This window comes from Blastomyces dermatitidis, assembly GCF_000003525.1.
Source record: "Blastomyces dermatitidis ER-3 genomic scaffold supercont1.10, whole genome shotgun sequence".
Lineage (NCBI taxonomy): Eukaryota > Fungi > Ascomycota > Eurotiomycetes > Onygenales > Ajellomycetaceae > Blastomyces > Blastomyces dermatitidis.
Genome location: NW_025544783.1, coordinates 2321395 through 2332766, shown reverse-complemented (window position 1 = coordinate 2332766; position 11372 = coordinate 2321395). Strand labels below are relative to the sequence as shown.

At 49.1% G+C, this 11372-nt stretch overlaps 2 protein-coding genes across 3 annotated transcripts; one reads left to right on the top strand and one right to left on the bottom strand.

Moving 5' to 3' along the window:
* Window positions 1-5: 5 nt before the first annotated feature.
* On the top strand, window positions 6-8222 carry BDCG_08173. 2 transcript variants are annotated; one of them, XM_045423949.1, is made up of 7 exons: window positions 6-626; window positions 958-1047; window positions 1488-1963; window positions 2032-5310; window positions 5538-5768; window positions 5838-7541; window positions 7638-8222. In XM_045423949.1, the coding sequence occupies exons 1-7, from the start codon at window positions 518-520 to the stop codon at window positions 7749-7751; spliced, it is 6003 nt and encodes a 2000-aa protein (XP_045272778.1). In that variant the 5' UTR covers window positions 6-517; the 3' UTR covers window positions 7752-8222. The 2 variants fall into 2 exon arrangements, with proteins under 2 accessions (XP_045272778.1, XP_045282451.1); XM_045423950.1 differs by lacking the exon at window positions 958-1047 and having other exon boundaries at window positions 23-626; window positions 7638-8200.
* On the bottom strand, window positions 7996-11371 carry BDCG_08172 (NADH-ubiquinone oxidoreductase 51 kDa subunit, mitochondrial). Its single transcript, XM_045423948.1, has 3 exons — window positions 10268-11371; window positions 10121-10192; window positions 7996-10018 (listed from the first exon to the last, which is right to left on the bottom strand). The coding sequence occupies exons 1-3, from the start codon at window positions 10589-10591 to the stop codon at window positions 8858-8860; spliced, it is 1557 nt and encodes a 518-aa protein (XP_045272777.1). The 5' UTR covers window positions 10592-11371; the 3' UTR covers window positions 7996-8857.
* Window position 11372: the final 1 nt, after the last annotated feature.

Genomic DNA, 11372 nt, shown 5'->3' with positions numbered 1-11372 from the left:
GCGCCCGCTGTTGCCGCAAACTCGCGTGTTTGCCTTCTTCACCCGAACAAACGTCTATCCTCAACCTCAGCTTCACCCACCAGCTTCACCCTTCACCACCTCCCCCGCCTTCGTCTTTTTTTTCCTTCTCCACAGCTGTGGCAAAGTCACAAATCCCCTCGACTCCTCTTTATTTAATCTTGCTAAATCGCATTTTCTTTCTACTCTCTTCTATGATCTTTGTTGCTCTCCATCAAAACACAGAGTTTTCGCCCCTTCTCCGCGTTTCAGCATCATCGCATCTGCTTTGCTTCGAGTCGTGAACTATATTTCGCCTCCAAGCCCATCCCTCCCAGGCTAAAACCTAACGACTCTTTAATATATCTACCTTCGATAACCAGCTTCGACCCGTTTTAATCGTTTATGGATCGGCCCTGTTGACGTGGCGGAGAACTGATATTGTTCTTCCTGTAAAAGCGAAATTGCGCAGTTAAGTTATAGAGAGAGAGAGACACCTAAAGCCAGTCAGTGTTTCGTCATGGCTTTCAACACAGGCTCCTCCTTCGGAGGGTTTGGGACGGGAAATCAGCAGCAGGGAACTGGATTTGGATCCGGAACAGGATTCGGTGGCTCTTCGACTGGAACTGGTAGGTTATATGCCTCTTCCTCCACTCCCTTTGTTTGCCATTTTGCTTTACCCTCGACTTCTTCTCACCTTCCCTTCCCTTACTTTCCCTTTTCAATGCCCTTTTTCTTTTCTTTGGTGGATACGGAATCTCTACTTCGGCGAAACTTTGGCGGCAACTTCCCCGGATCTTGGTTCTTCCCCTCTCGTCTTTCGACTTATGTCGACAAGGATGAACCCCCGGACGCCGCTGGAACGCCATGGAAAGGAAGAGGGAAAAAAAAACCAAGAAAGCAAGAAACAGAAATTAAGCAACCAGATGTCCGTCTGACGCGATTTTACCAATCGTCTAGGCTTCGGAACAACATCGTCCCCCTTCGGCGGCACAGGAAATACAGGCAGTGCGTTTGGAAGCACTTCTGGCGGCTTCGGCTCAGGAGGAGGTACGTCGTTACCAGTCTACCCGATACTCGACGTAGATTTTTTATGTTTCTTGAGCTCTGTCTTTGGCAAACCAAATCAGCCTTCTTTGACTTTCTCCGGTCCATGCCAAAAATGGCCGCGCAAAACCCAAAAGTGTGATTTTGCATATTGTTGCTTGTTTCGAACGCTATCCTTCTGGGCGAACCATCCAGGATTGGTCAAAGTACATTCCTTGAAATATCTGGCACAATCTCGGCGTGGACTCACTTATCTTGTCGAGGATGATGCCGCTTTGATCTTGGTGTTTCCGAAGGATAGCCTTTTCCCTACATTTTACCGCTTGTCCACCAATATATATATTACGAATATGTGTTTGCTGGCCTTGCGATCTTCCTCTGCTTCATATTTTATTCAAATGGACACTGTGAACTGACCCCGTCTTCTTTTTCCTCTTCTCCAGGATTCGGCACGAACACTGCACAATCAAATCCTATGTTCGGATCGCAAAATAAAGGATTTGGAGCTGGAACTACAACCACCGGTGGCAATCTTTTCGGAGCGTCCAGCACACCTAGTACGACGTTTGGCGGTTCAGGCTTTGGAAGTGGAGGAACGGGATTTGGAGGCACTGCTACTGGGACCACTGGCACCGGCGTTTTTGGGAGTACCCAGCAACAGCCACAGCAAACCGGATTTGGGAGCGCTGGCCAGGGAAGTTCTATGTTTGGTGGAACTGCAACCGGAGGAACTGCTTTTGGGCAAGCTGGTTCTGCATTTGGCGCGAGTGGTACTGCTTTGAGTGGTGCTGTTCCACCTGCCGAGGGCACAGCAAATCCTCCATTCAGCGCATACACGGAAAAGGATCAGGGTTCCAGCATTACCAGTCATTACCAAACCATAAGCGCGATGGCGCCATATTCCAAGTATTCCTTTGAGGTATGCTTTTTTTGGGCGATTTTTCCGCTTTTCCTACTTGCTGCTTCCAGTTACTAACTAGGAAATAGGAACTTCGAGTTGCTGATTACCAACACGGGCGGAGATATGGCACCACCACTGGACAGACGGGATTTGGATCCTCTGCTTTTGGGGGGTTCGGGCAACAACAACAACAACCACCAACTACCGGAGCATTTGGCGCCTCGACAACAACCACCCCTTTTGGAGCTGCTGCTACGACTGCTCCAACCGGATTCGGGCAAACTCAGACAACTGGCTTCGGCACCGGTACATCCAACCCACTATTCGGTGCATCGAAACCAGCCACTTCATTATTCGGCGCAGCCACCACATCGCAACCTAGCGGATTTGGTACCACAGCAACAACCGGAGGCTTCGGCTCAACGAGTAACCTGAGCGGTGCAACGCTTTTCGGAAGCGGCACCCAACAAAATAGACCCGCTTTCGGTGGCACAGGAAGCGCGTTTGGCGGATTTGGGCAACAGGGTACAACTACAACTAGCGCTTCGCCATTTGGCGGTACAACGGCCACGGCCCCCGCTTTTGGGCAGCAGCAAGGCCAACAGCAGACGACCGGTACCGGCTTCGGATTCGGACAAACTCAAGCCCAAACCCCAAGTAAACCCTTATTCGGAGGATTTGGAGGCACAACCACCCAGCAACAGCAACCAAGCACGAACCCATTTGGTGGCGCAACTACCGGCACCTCTGGGTTATTCGGTCAGACTGCCCAACAACAGCCTCAACAAGGTACATCCCTTTTCGGAAATACCGCCAATCAACAAACTGGCACCACCAGTCTCTTTGGAGGTGGTAATCAGCAGCAGCAACAGCAGGAACAGAAACCAAGCCTATTTGGTAATTTAAACGCTGGGCAGACCACCACGGGAACTACCCCCTTTTCAGGCTTCGGGGCCCAAAATACACAACAAGCTGGCACAAGCCTCTTTGGAAGCCAAGCTCAACAACAGCAGAAGCCAAGCCTCTTCGGAGGTTCCACTACGCAGCCTGCTTTTGGACAAACCGCCAATGCTACAGGCGGTGGCACCAGTTTGTTTAACTTGGGAGGAGCGGGCCAGCCTCAGCAGCAGCAGCAACAACAACAGCCTGTTGGAGGCTTCGGAAGCAGCTTGCTAAACCAGTCGCAGCAACCTCAACAACAGCAGGCTACTGGTTTGCAGGCTTCTCTTCTTGACGGAAATCCGTACGGTAGTCAGTCGATATTTTCCGGTCTGCCACCTCCAAATGCCCCATCGCCAGGCCCATTGGCTACTCCGTTGTCTGCTACCATCCGCCAAAAACAGCGAACACCCTTGCCAGTTTACAAAATTTCACCTAGTGCTGCCAATCGTCTCATCACACCGCCAACTCGTCAAGGTTATGGGTTTTCTTACTCCACTTATGGCACACCATCCAGCAGCTATAGTACTCCGAGTGCTTTGAGCAGTAGCCTCCTTGGTGGAAGTTTACGTGGCGGCAGTCTTGGACGTAGCTTCAACAAAAGCATGTCCACTAGTAATCTCCGGAAAACCTTCGATGGCAGTACGGATAGCATCTTGTCCCCTGGCGCATTCTCAGCTGGAACCTCACGATACTCGAATGCAAATCTCAAACGGCTTACCATTGATCGTAGCCTTCGAACTGACTTGTTCTCGCGTTCCACCCAGTCGCCTTCTCTTACCAACGGCGAGGATCAAGGATCAAGCAAGCTCAAGAAGAAAGTTAGCTTTGATTCTCAAACTACTGGCGGAGATTCTGGAGCTGAGGCCGATGGTTCTGTTGTTCGTGTTGAGACTGAGAGCCCTGAACCGACTGCAGAGGAGCTGGGCTTCTTGCGCTCATCTCGAAAGCAACCCGCTGGAGTAAATGGAACAAATGGCACGGTCAAGGATGTGAATGGCGTCAACGGAGCTGCCAGCAATGTACCTGAAATGGAACAGGTTCGAGGCAATGAGCTTTCTATTGTTCCCGAGGGGCGTGAGCAAGATGGCGCAGCTGTTTCGCCCCCTGGTGAAGTTCCTGCCAAGGCTCCCGGTGGTGATCCCAAACCTGGGGAATACTGGATGAAGCCTACTCGATCTGAACTTAGCAAGTTACCCCGAGAACAGCAGAAACGCTTTGTTGGCTTTACTGTCGGGCGTGCGGGCTGTGGTTCTGTCACTTTCGATGAGCCTGTGGATCTTACTACTGTTGATCTCGACTCACTGTTCGATAAGTTTATTAAAATTGGCACCCGGTCAATTACAGTTTACCCCGATGACGTGACTAAACCACCTCGAGGCAAAGGCCTAAATGTCCCTTCCACCCTACGAATTGAAAACTCCTGGCCTAGAGGTAGGGATAAGAAAGCCCCGTCGCACATGACGAGCGGCCCAACCTTCGATAGACATGTCGAACGATTAAAGAGAGTTACGAATACCGAGTTTATCGCCTATGAGAAGCTTACTGGAACCTGGGTGTTTAAAGTGCCTCATTTCACGACTTATGGCCTAGATTATGATGACGATGATGATGAAGGTGAGAACTTTGATCAAAGCACTTTGAGTGCGCCTCCTCCTGACACTCCTACTCCAAAGGCTCAAACCCAAACTCCCACACAGTCGTCCTTCGCAAACTCTGAGTTCGATTCCACCATCTCTCTCAACGAGTCGTACATGGATGATTCCACAACCGGAATGGAGGACGATACGTTTGAGTTCAAGAAACGGAAGCTTGTTCCTGGGGCGTTTCTTGGCCAGGGCGGGAATGATGGGGGAATGGAGGATCAAGCGATGGATACCGATGAGGAGGAACTGGACCAGGACTCTTTTTTAGATGACGACCGTTCCAGCGCATCCCGTTCTGAAACCGGCAGTCTCGAGCAAACCAATAGTCAAGATGGTACGGAATTAGAAGGCCTATCCGAAGACGACAATGAACTGGATGTGACAATGGTCGGTGCCTTTCCTGCACCTGATCATTCCATGGAGCAGATGATGCACAGCAGTCCCTTGAAGCCCACTACTACTTTTCAGCGACCAGATCAGCAACATGGATCTCCGTCTCAGGCGCACCTTGACTTAGGCGGAAACTGGGCCGAGCAGTTGCAACGAACCATTAGCCCCCGAAAGCAAAATCGACAGGCACTTCGTGAAATTCAAGGAAATGTGTTCACAGACCTAAATAATGAAGACGGTGGTAGTACCCCAACGAAATCTACCAGACCCGCTCGGGAAACTGCAGGCTTCGCGACAAGCATAGATCTTATGAATTCGCTATTTCCACAGGCAAAAAGTAGTGGTGGACAGGGGAGACCGCATAAGGATGCGAAGGCTAAGGGTTTCCAGGTTTGAACTCCCTTCTTTACTGATGTTTGTTAATTTGAAATTTTTTTCTCTTTCTTCGTTTGTTGTGTTTTTTCACCCTTCCTCTCGACTTGGCGACAAAATTGTATTTATGTATCCTTCCCCTTTGTTTTTTGGATATTATTTTGCGTTCTGCTTCTTCGTACCTAGGTAGTAAATCGAATTGAAGAAATCGATATGCTGAATCCTCTCTCTTTTTTACTTTCTAGTGGCCTTATCCGAAACAATCCAAAACAGTTGGCGGTAATGTCAAGGACATGTCTGAGAACGATATTATGTTCCATAACTCCTTTAAGCCCAAGTTTGGTTGTATGGATAACCTTATTTGCCCGAGAATTCCTGGCTCCATTGGTCGATCCGAGGCGCCGTGGAACCAAGCAGGCGCTCTTTCTTCTGATGGGAGAACCATTGTGCTCCATAAATATGACCAACCAACTTCAGTATGTGATAGATAGCCTATGATATCCAATTTGGTGATGTGTACCCCTGCTGATTTATAATGCGTTTAGCCCCCAAGTACCTTAGATGAACAAAAATCCAGAACCAACATCCTCGTTATTGATAACGTACCTTTTGCCCGATTGTCCAAGGCAGATTTTTCCGCTTTGGCGGACACTGTCAGAGATAATTCCCCAGCGGGCGATTTAGAGAGACAAGTTTGGCAACTTGCCAATGTTCTCTTCAACGACGACATTCACGATGATATATCGGCTGGGGTTCCCAAAAATTTGCGCCATCAATATCTCCATCGTATCAAGAAAGACAGACTTAGTCGGCTCTGGCAATCTATCATACGTGACCGACATTCCAACGAAATTGCCAATATCGAGTCTCCTGAAGAGCGTGCAATTGCTTACCTTTGCTCCAATCGCATTGATGAAGCTTGCAAAACTCTTGTGGAAAGTAGAAACCTTCATCTAGCGACCCTCATCCCGCAAATTGGCCGCAATAGCACAGTGCGCCGTGATATGCAAGAGCAGATCGAATCATGGCGTAAACATAATGTTTATTCTGAAATGACCGAGCCCATTCGAGCCCTTTATGAGTTGCTTGCTGGAAATTGCTTGCGGAGTGATGGAAAACCTGGTGGCGCCCTTGAGGATAGAGCGTCAACTTTTTACCTGTCTGAGCGCTTCGAGCTTGACTGGATCCAGGCGTTCGGGCTTCGGCTCTGGTACGGTATTGACGAAGGGGCTTCTATCGAGGCTGCCGTAGAGCTATTTCACCACGATATTACCCATGGAAATGAGCCAGCATACCCCTTTTCAGCTGTATCTGGAGATTCTAGTCGTGATGACCCTCTCGAGTCTCCTCTATGGGTTATGCTGAAATCATTCACGGCGGTCGTGGGCCGGCAGGAAAATCGCAAAATTCCGCCAATCCATCTGCCTGAAGCAATTTTGCCAGACGCGCTTTCCGGCACCCCCCTGCGTAATCGGTTTTCGTTCCAGCTATTCCATCACTTACAGGCGTTGATGGGACATCTTGATGCAGCGGTCATCAACGAAGCTCGAGGGGATCAGTTAACATGGGATTATGCCTGGGAGCTCGCAGCGCTCGAACAATTCCCTTCAAGCATCTTCGTCCTAGAACATCTCCTAAACTCCTCCCAGCGAGAACGTAGCATTAAAGAGCTCCTCTCTCGCTTTGCCGCATGGCTTCCTGTCCGCACTTTCGACGATGGAACCCCAAACCCCTTGTGGAATTATATCGTAGGCGACCTCCAAGTCCCCACCAGCTGGATCTGGGTAGCCAAGGCACTATATGCCCGAGCCCAGTGCGATCCGTCGAGCGAAGTGCAGTACCTCATTAACGCGAAACACTGGAACGAAGCACATGAGACATTCCGCCGGCTCGTCGGGCCCAGGACGGTCATTGAGCGTGACTATGCGACGCTTGGAACATTGCTTTCTGGATTTGGCGAGTCTCCTGAGCGCAAGGTGCGGGGTTGGGTTACTGGTGGAGCCATCTATGATGACTTCTTGCATCTGATCACGGCCAAGGGTGCACGACGTGAGCCGTCGCGGTTGAAGAGGTTGGTTTCTGCTCTGGCGGCTTTGGGGCTCAAGATGGAGAGTGAGAAGGGTAGGGATATGGATAAGGATGAGAATAGGGATTCACCATCGTCCGCCTCTGTTAGTTTGGAGGAGACGGTGGCATTTAGGGAGATTAGCCATGTTGTGGCTGGGTGGTGTGCAAGGGACACTAGAAGTGTGAGTTTTCTCTCTCCGCGCTCCTTTTTTTTTCGTTTCGTGTTTTTTGTTTTGCACAAGTGGGAAAATAACGGCGAACTAACCTTATATATTCAGACTATCGAGCCCTCAGCTATTCTCAATTTGCTGCTGACACAGGATACTCGACTCTTGCACACAGCGGAGATGAGCAGGCGGTATTACAATATAATCATGGCCACTGCCCACTGAGCGGTTTCTGTTCGACTTATGGAACAGCAGGAATTAATGTGAAATGGGTACATGCCATAAAGGTTTTTTTTCTTTTTTTGCTTCTTATTGGCAAGCGGGATGTTTTGATAGATTGGTTGTTTTCACAGATGGATTGATGGATATTTTACTTTCTTGTGATTCTATGAAAGTCTGTACGCTTGGTTGGCAAATGCATTATTGCCTTCGGCTTGTTCTATTATTTATAAAATCTGTAGTTATTTTTAATATTTTTCTCTCAAGCATGTGCTTTTTGAATTAGATAGTTCTATAACCATAAGTTGGTTTCTGTTCACTGCTCTAGAACGTGGTTAGAAATGAGAGAGAGTAATCGGTATCGGGAGAGGTTACACCTTAACTGACCATTCTGGGACCAAGTAGATCTATCTATATATTTATTTCACTAACTCCCCTGTCATAGGGCGCTTCACCACAATGTTATTTCACACAATGGGTTTCTCAAGTTCAATGTGCAAGTGAATTTATTGTGGAGCGCCGCGTAGGCACCGTTGGCATTGCTGGCACACAGGCACGATTAGCCAACTCTCTCTCCTCCTATCTTGAAATTTGTCCTGCACGCTGCGCTCCATCCCAAGTTCTGAGTGAGCCTGGGCTGAAAAAGAAAGGTGGTGATATCTACAAGAAATGAAGAGTGAAACCATCTGAGAATATGAGTATCTTTTGTACTTCTTTTAGCCTTCGGTATCAAAAAAAGGCAGGAACTTGTTAGGGTAAATGAGAAAGGGAAACTGAAATGCGCAGATAAGCGAGCAGAATAAAAAAATGAGAAAAAATGAAAAATGAAGAAGAAAAATGAAGAAGAAATGTATAGCACAAGCACAAATAAAGGAAAATATCTAGTCAAAAGTGGGAGGTGCATCTCCTTCCAGTGAAGTAGTGAACGGGACATTCATCTCCTAGTCGAGTAGTGAAGAGGTGGTGATAATGTTTATCCATAGCAAAAAGCGCTCTCCCATTACCACTGCTCTCGTTCACGGAGATGCTTCAAGCTAAACCTAACCCTCGTTCCCCCTCCAGGAACCCAAGCCACTATAAGTATATATTACATTTACATACGTCCTTTATTTTTATTGACCAGGAGAAATGAGCTTCCCCTCCACACGCGCCTGTGGGTCCCAACCGCCAGCAAATGCCTGCTTGCCACCATGTTCCTGCTCATACTTGCGTATTCTAGCCTCGAGCTCTGGTCTGAAATGACGAATCAGGCCTTGGATGGGCCACGCGAAAGCCTCGCCGAGAGCGCAGATGGTATGGCCTTCAACCTGCTTCGTGAGCTCCTGAAGCATGTCGATTTCCCGTTCGCGAGCCTGGCCGCTCTCGAAACGCTTCATCATCTGGTAGGTCCACTTGCTTCCCTCGCGGCAGGGTGTGCATTGGCCGCAGCTCTCGTGCTTGTAGAATGCGGACAGGCGCGAGATGGCGGCCACAACGTCGGTGGATTTATCCATGACGATCACGGCTGCGGTCCCAAGGCCGGATTGCGCGTCCTTGAGAGCGTCGAAGTCCATCAGTTGGTCATCACAAACGTGCTTCGGAAGGATTGGAGTCGATGACCCGCCTGGAATAACGGCGAGGAGGTTATCCCATCCCCCTCGCACACCACCGCAGTGGCGTTCAATAAGCTCGCGGAGTGGGATGGACATTTCCTCTTCAACGGTGCATGGGTTGTTGACGTGCCCGGAGATACAGAATAGTTTGGTTCCCTGATTTCGCTCACGCCCGAACGAGGCGAACCATTTACCTCCACGACGGCAGATGGTTGGCGCCACAGCAACCGTTTCAACGTTGGCGACTGTGCTGGGGCAACCGAAGAGACCGACGGCAGCCGGGAAAGGGGGCTTCAGGCGGGGTTTTCCGGCCTTTCCTTCAAGGGACTCGATCAAGGAAGTTTCCTCGCCGCAGATATAAGCGCCCATTCCCCGGTGAAGATAGACGTCGAAATCATAACCGGACCCGCAGGCGTTCTTGCCGATCAAACCAGCCTGGTAAGCTTCCTGGATGGCGCGCTGTACAGAGGTAGCCTCGTTGTAGAATTCGCCACGGATATAGATGTAGGCGGCGGTAGCATTCATCGCACGTCCAGCCACGAGACAGCCCTCGATAAGCTTATGAGGATCCTTTCGCATAATTTCTCGGTCTTTGCAAGTCCCCGGTTCGCCCTCGTCAGCATTCACAACAAGGTATCTAGGCTTATTATCTTTATCCCAGTCCTTGAAGTTCATAAAAGACTACAAATATCACCGATTGAAACGTGCGATTGGGTCAGCATAACGCACCACCGGTATACAGCACTATGCACCGCAAAGTTCGGCGATTCAAAGTCCACGTACCCATTTCAAACCAGAAGGGAAACCAGCACCACCTCTACCTCTTAGCCCGGATGCCTTAATCTCCGAAATAATCTGAAAAGCCATCAGTTCGCAAGTCCTTGAAAACGCCTAAAGCACTCCAGTTCTACAACCCCGGAAAACGCATACCCAGTCATGTCCCTTCAACATAATTTCCTTCGTTTTATACCAATCGCCGAACTTCATCGCCGTTTTCAAGTCCGCGCCATGATTGCCATACAGGTTTTGGAATATCCGGTCCTGGTCTTTCAGGCCACCGTATGCCCGGGGAGGCGGTGTTGCAGTTGCATCTTGGACAGTAGCAAGGCCTCGGTGTTGCTGCTGGTTTCGTCGAGGTTGTCGGGCGGCCTGGGATGAAGCGAGGTAGGAGGATGAGGTTGCTGCCGTGTGAAGTGTGCGAGGAGTAAGGTGGGAGAAGGAGTGTGTAGAGGGAGCCGCCGCCCGAGAGATCATGATGCCTCCTTGTGCTCTCCAATTGAGCCGATAACAATGCGGGGGAAATTGGAGGGAGAAGGAATTGACGGGAGGGAGAAGAGATGGCGGTTGTTGGACGTTGTTTTGCCGTTTCGTTCTGGGTGAATTTGGCTGATGGAAACTCGGGATGGGGTTACTTTTGCGGCGGATGTGATTGGTGCAGTCGAGTCACGTGGGTGCAGCTTAGTCACCGCTACTTCGGCTGCGGCAATTTTGGGAAGCGGGTAGCAACCTTAAATTGGGGAGGATTGATGTCTGAAAACATGGTGGGCGTTATTGTCATTGATATAAATTTGAATTGAAGGTTCAATGGGAATTGGCTAAGGGGAAATCAAATCCAGAAGCTCAAGATGACGTCATGGAATTTAAAAAAGAAAAATAGATCAAAATCCAGTAAGAAATAACTCTGTAAACAACAAAACAGCGACACAGCTAAAATCCAACACCGGGGAAGCAAAATATGCACAAGAGGAAATAATGAGGAAGGTATATACAATATATGTTGTACAGAGTCAAACCACTTGTCTCAACCAATGGAATGGAGGAGAAATATAATCGGCTTTCTTTTTGGGTTTATAATGAGTAACGGGTAACAGGGAAGGGGGATAGCAGGGAAGTACATGATGGAAAAGCCAGCATCTTGGGGATGGGGACAAAACGCCTCTTAAAACAACACCCATAAGCAAAAGATTAAGAAAAAAAGAGAAACGAAACGAAACGGCAAAAAAAGAAAAAGAAAAAGAAGAAAAAGAAAAAGAAA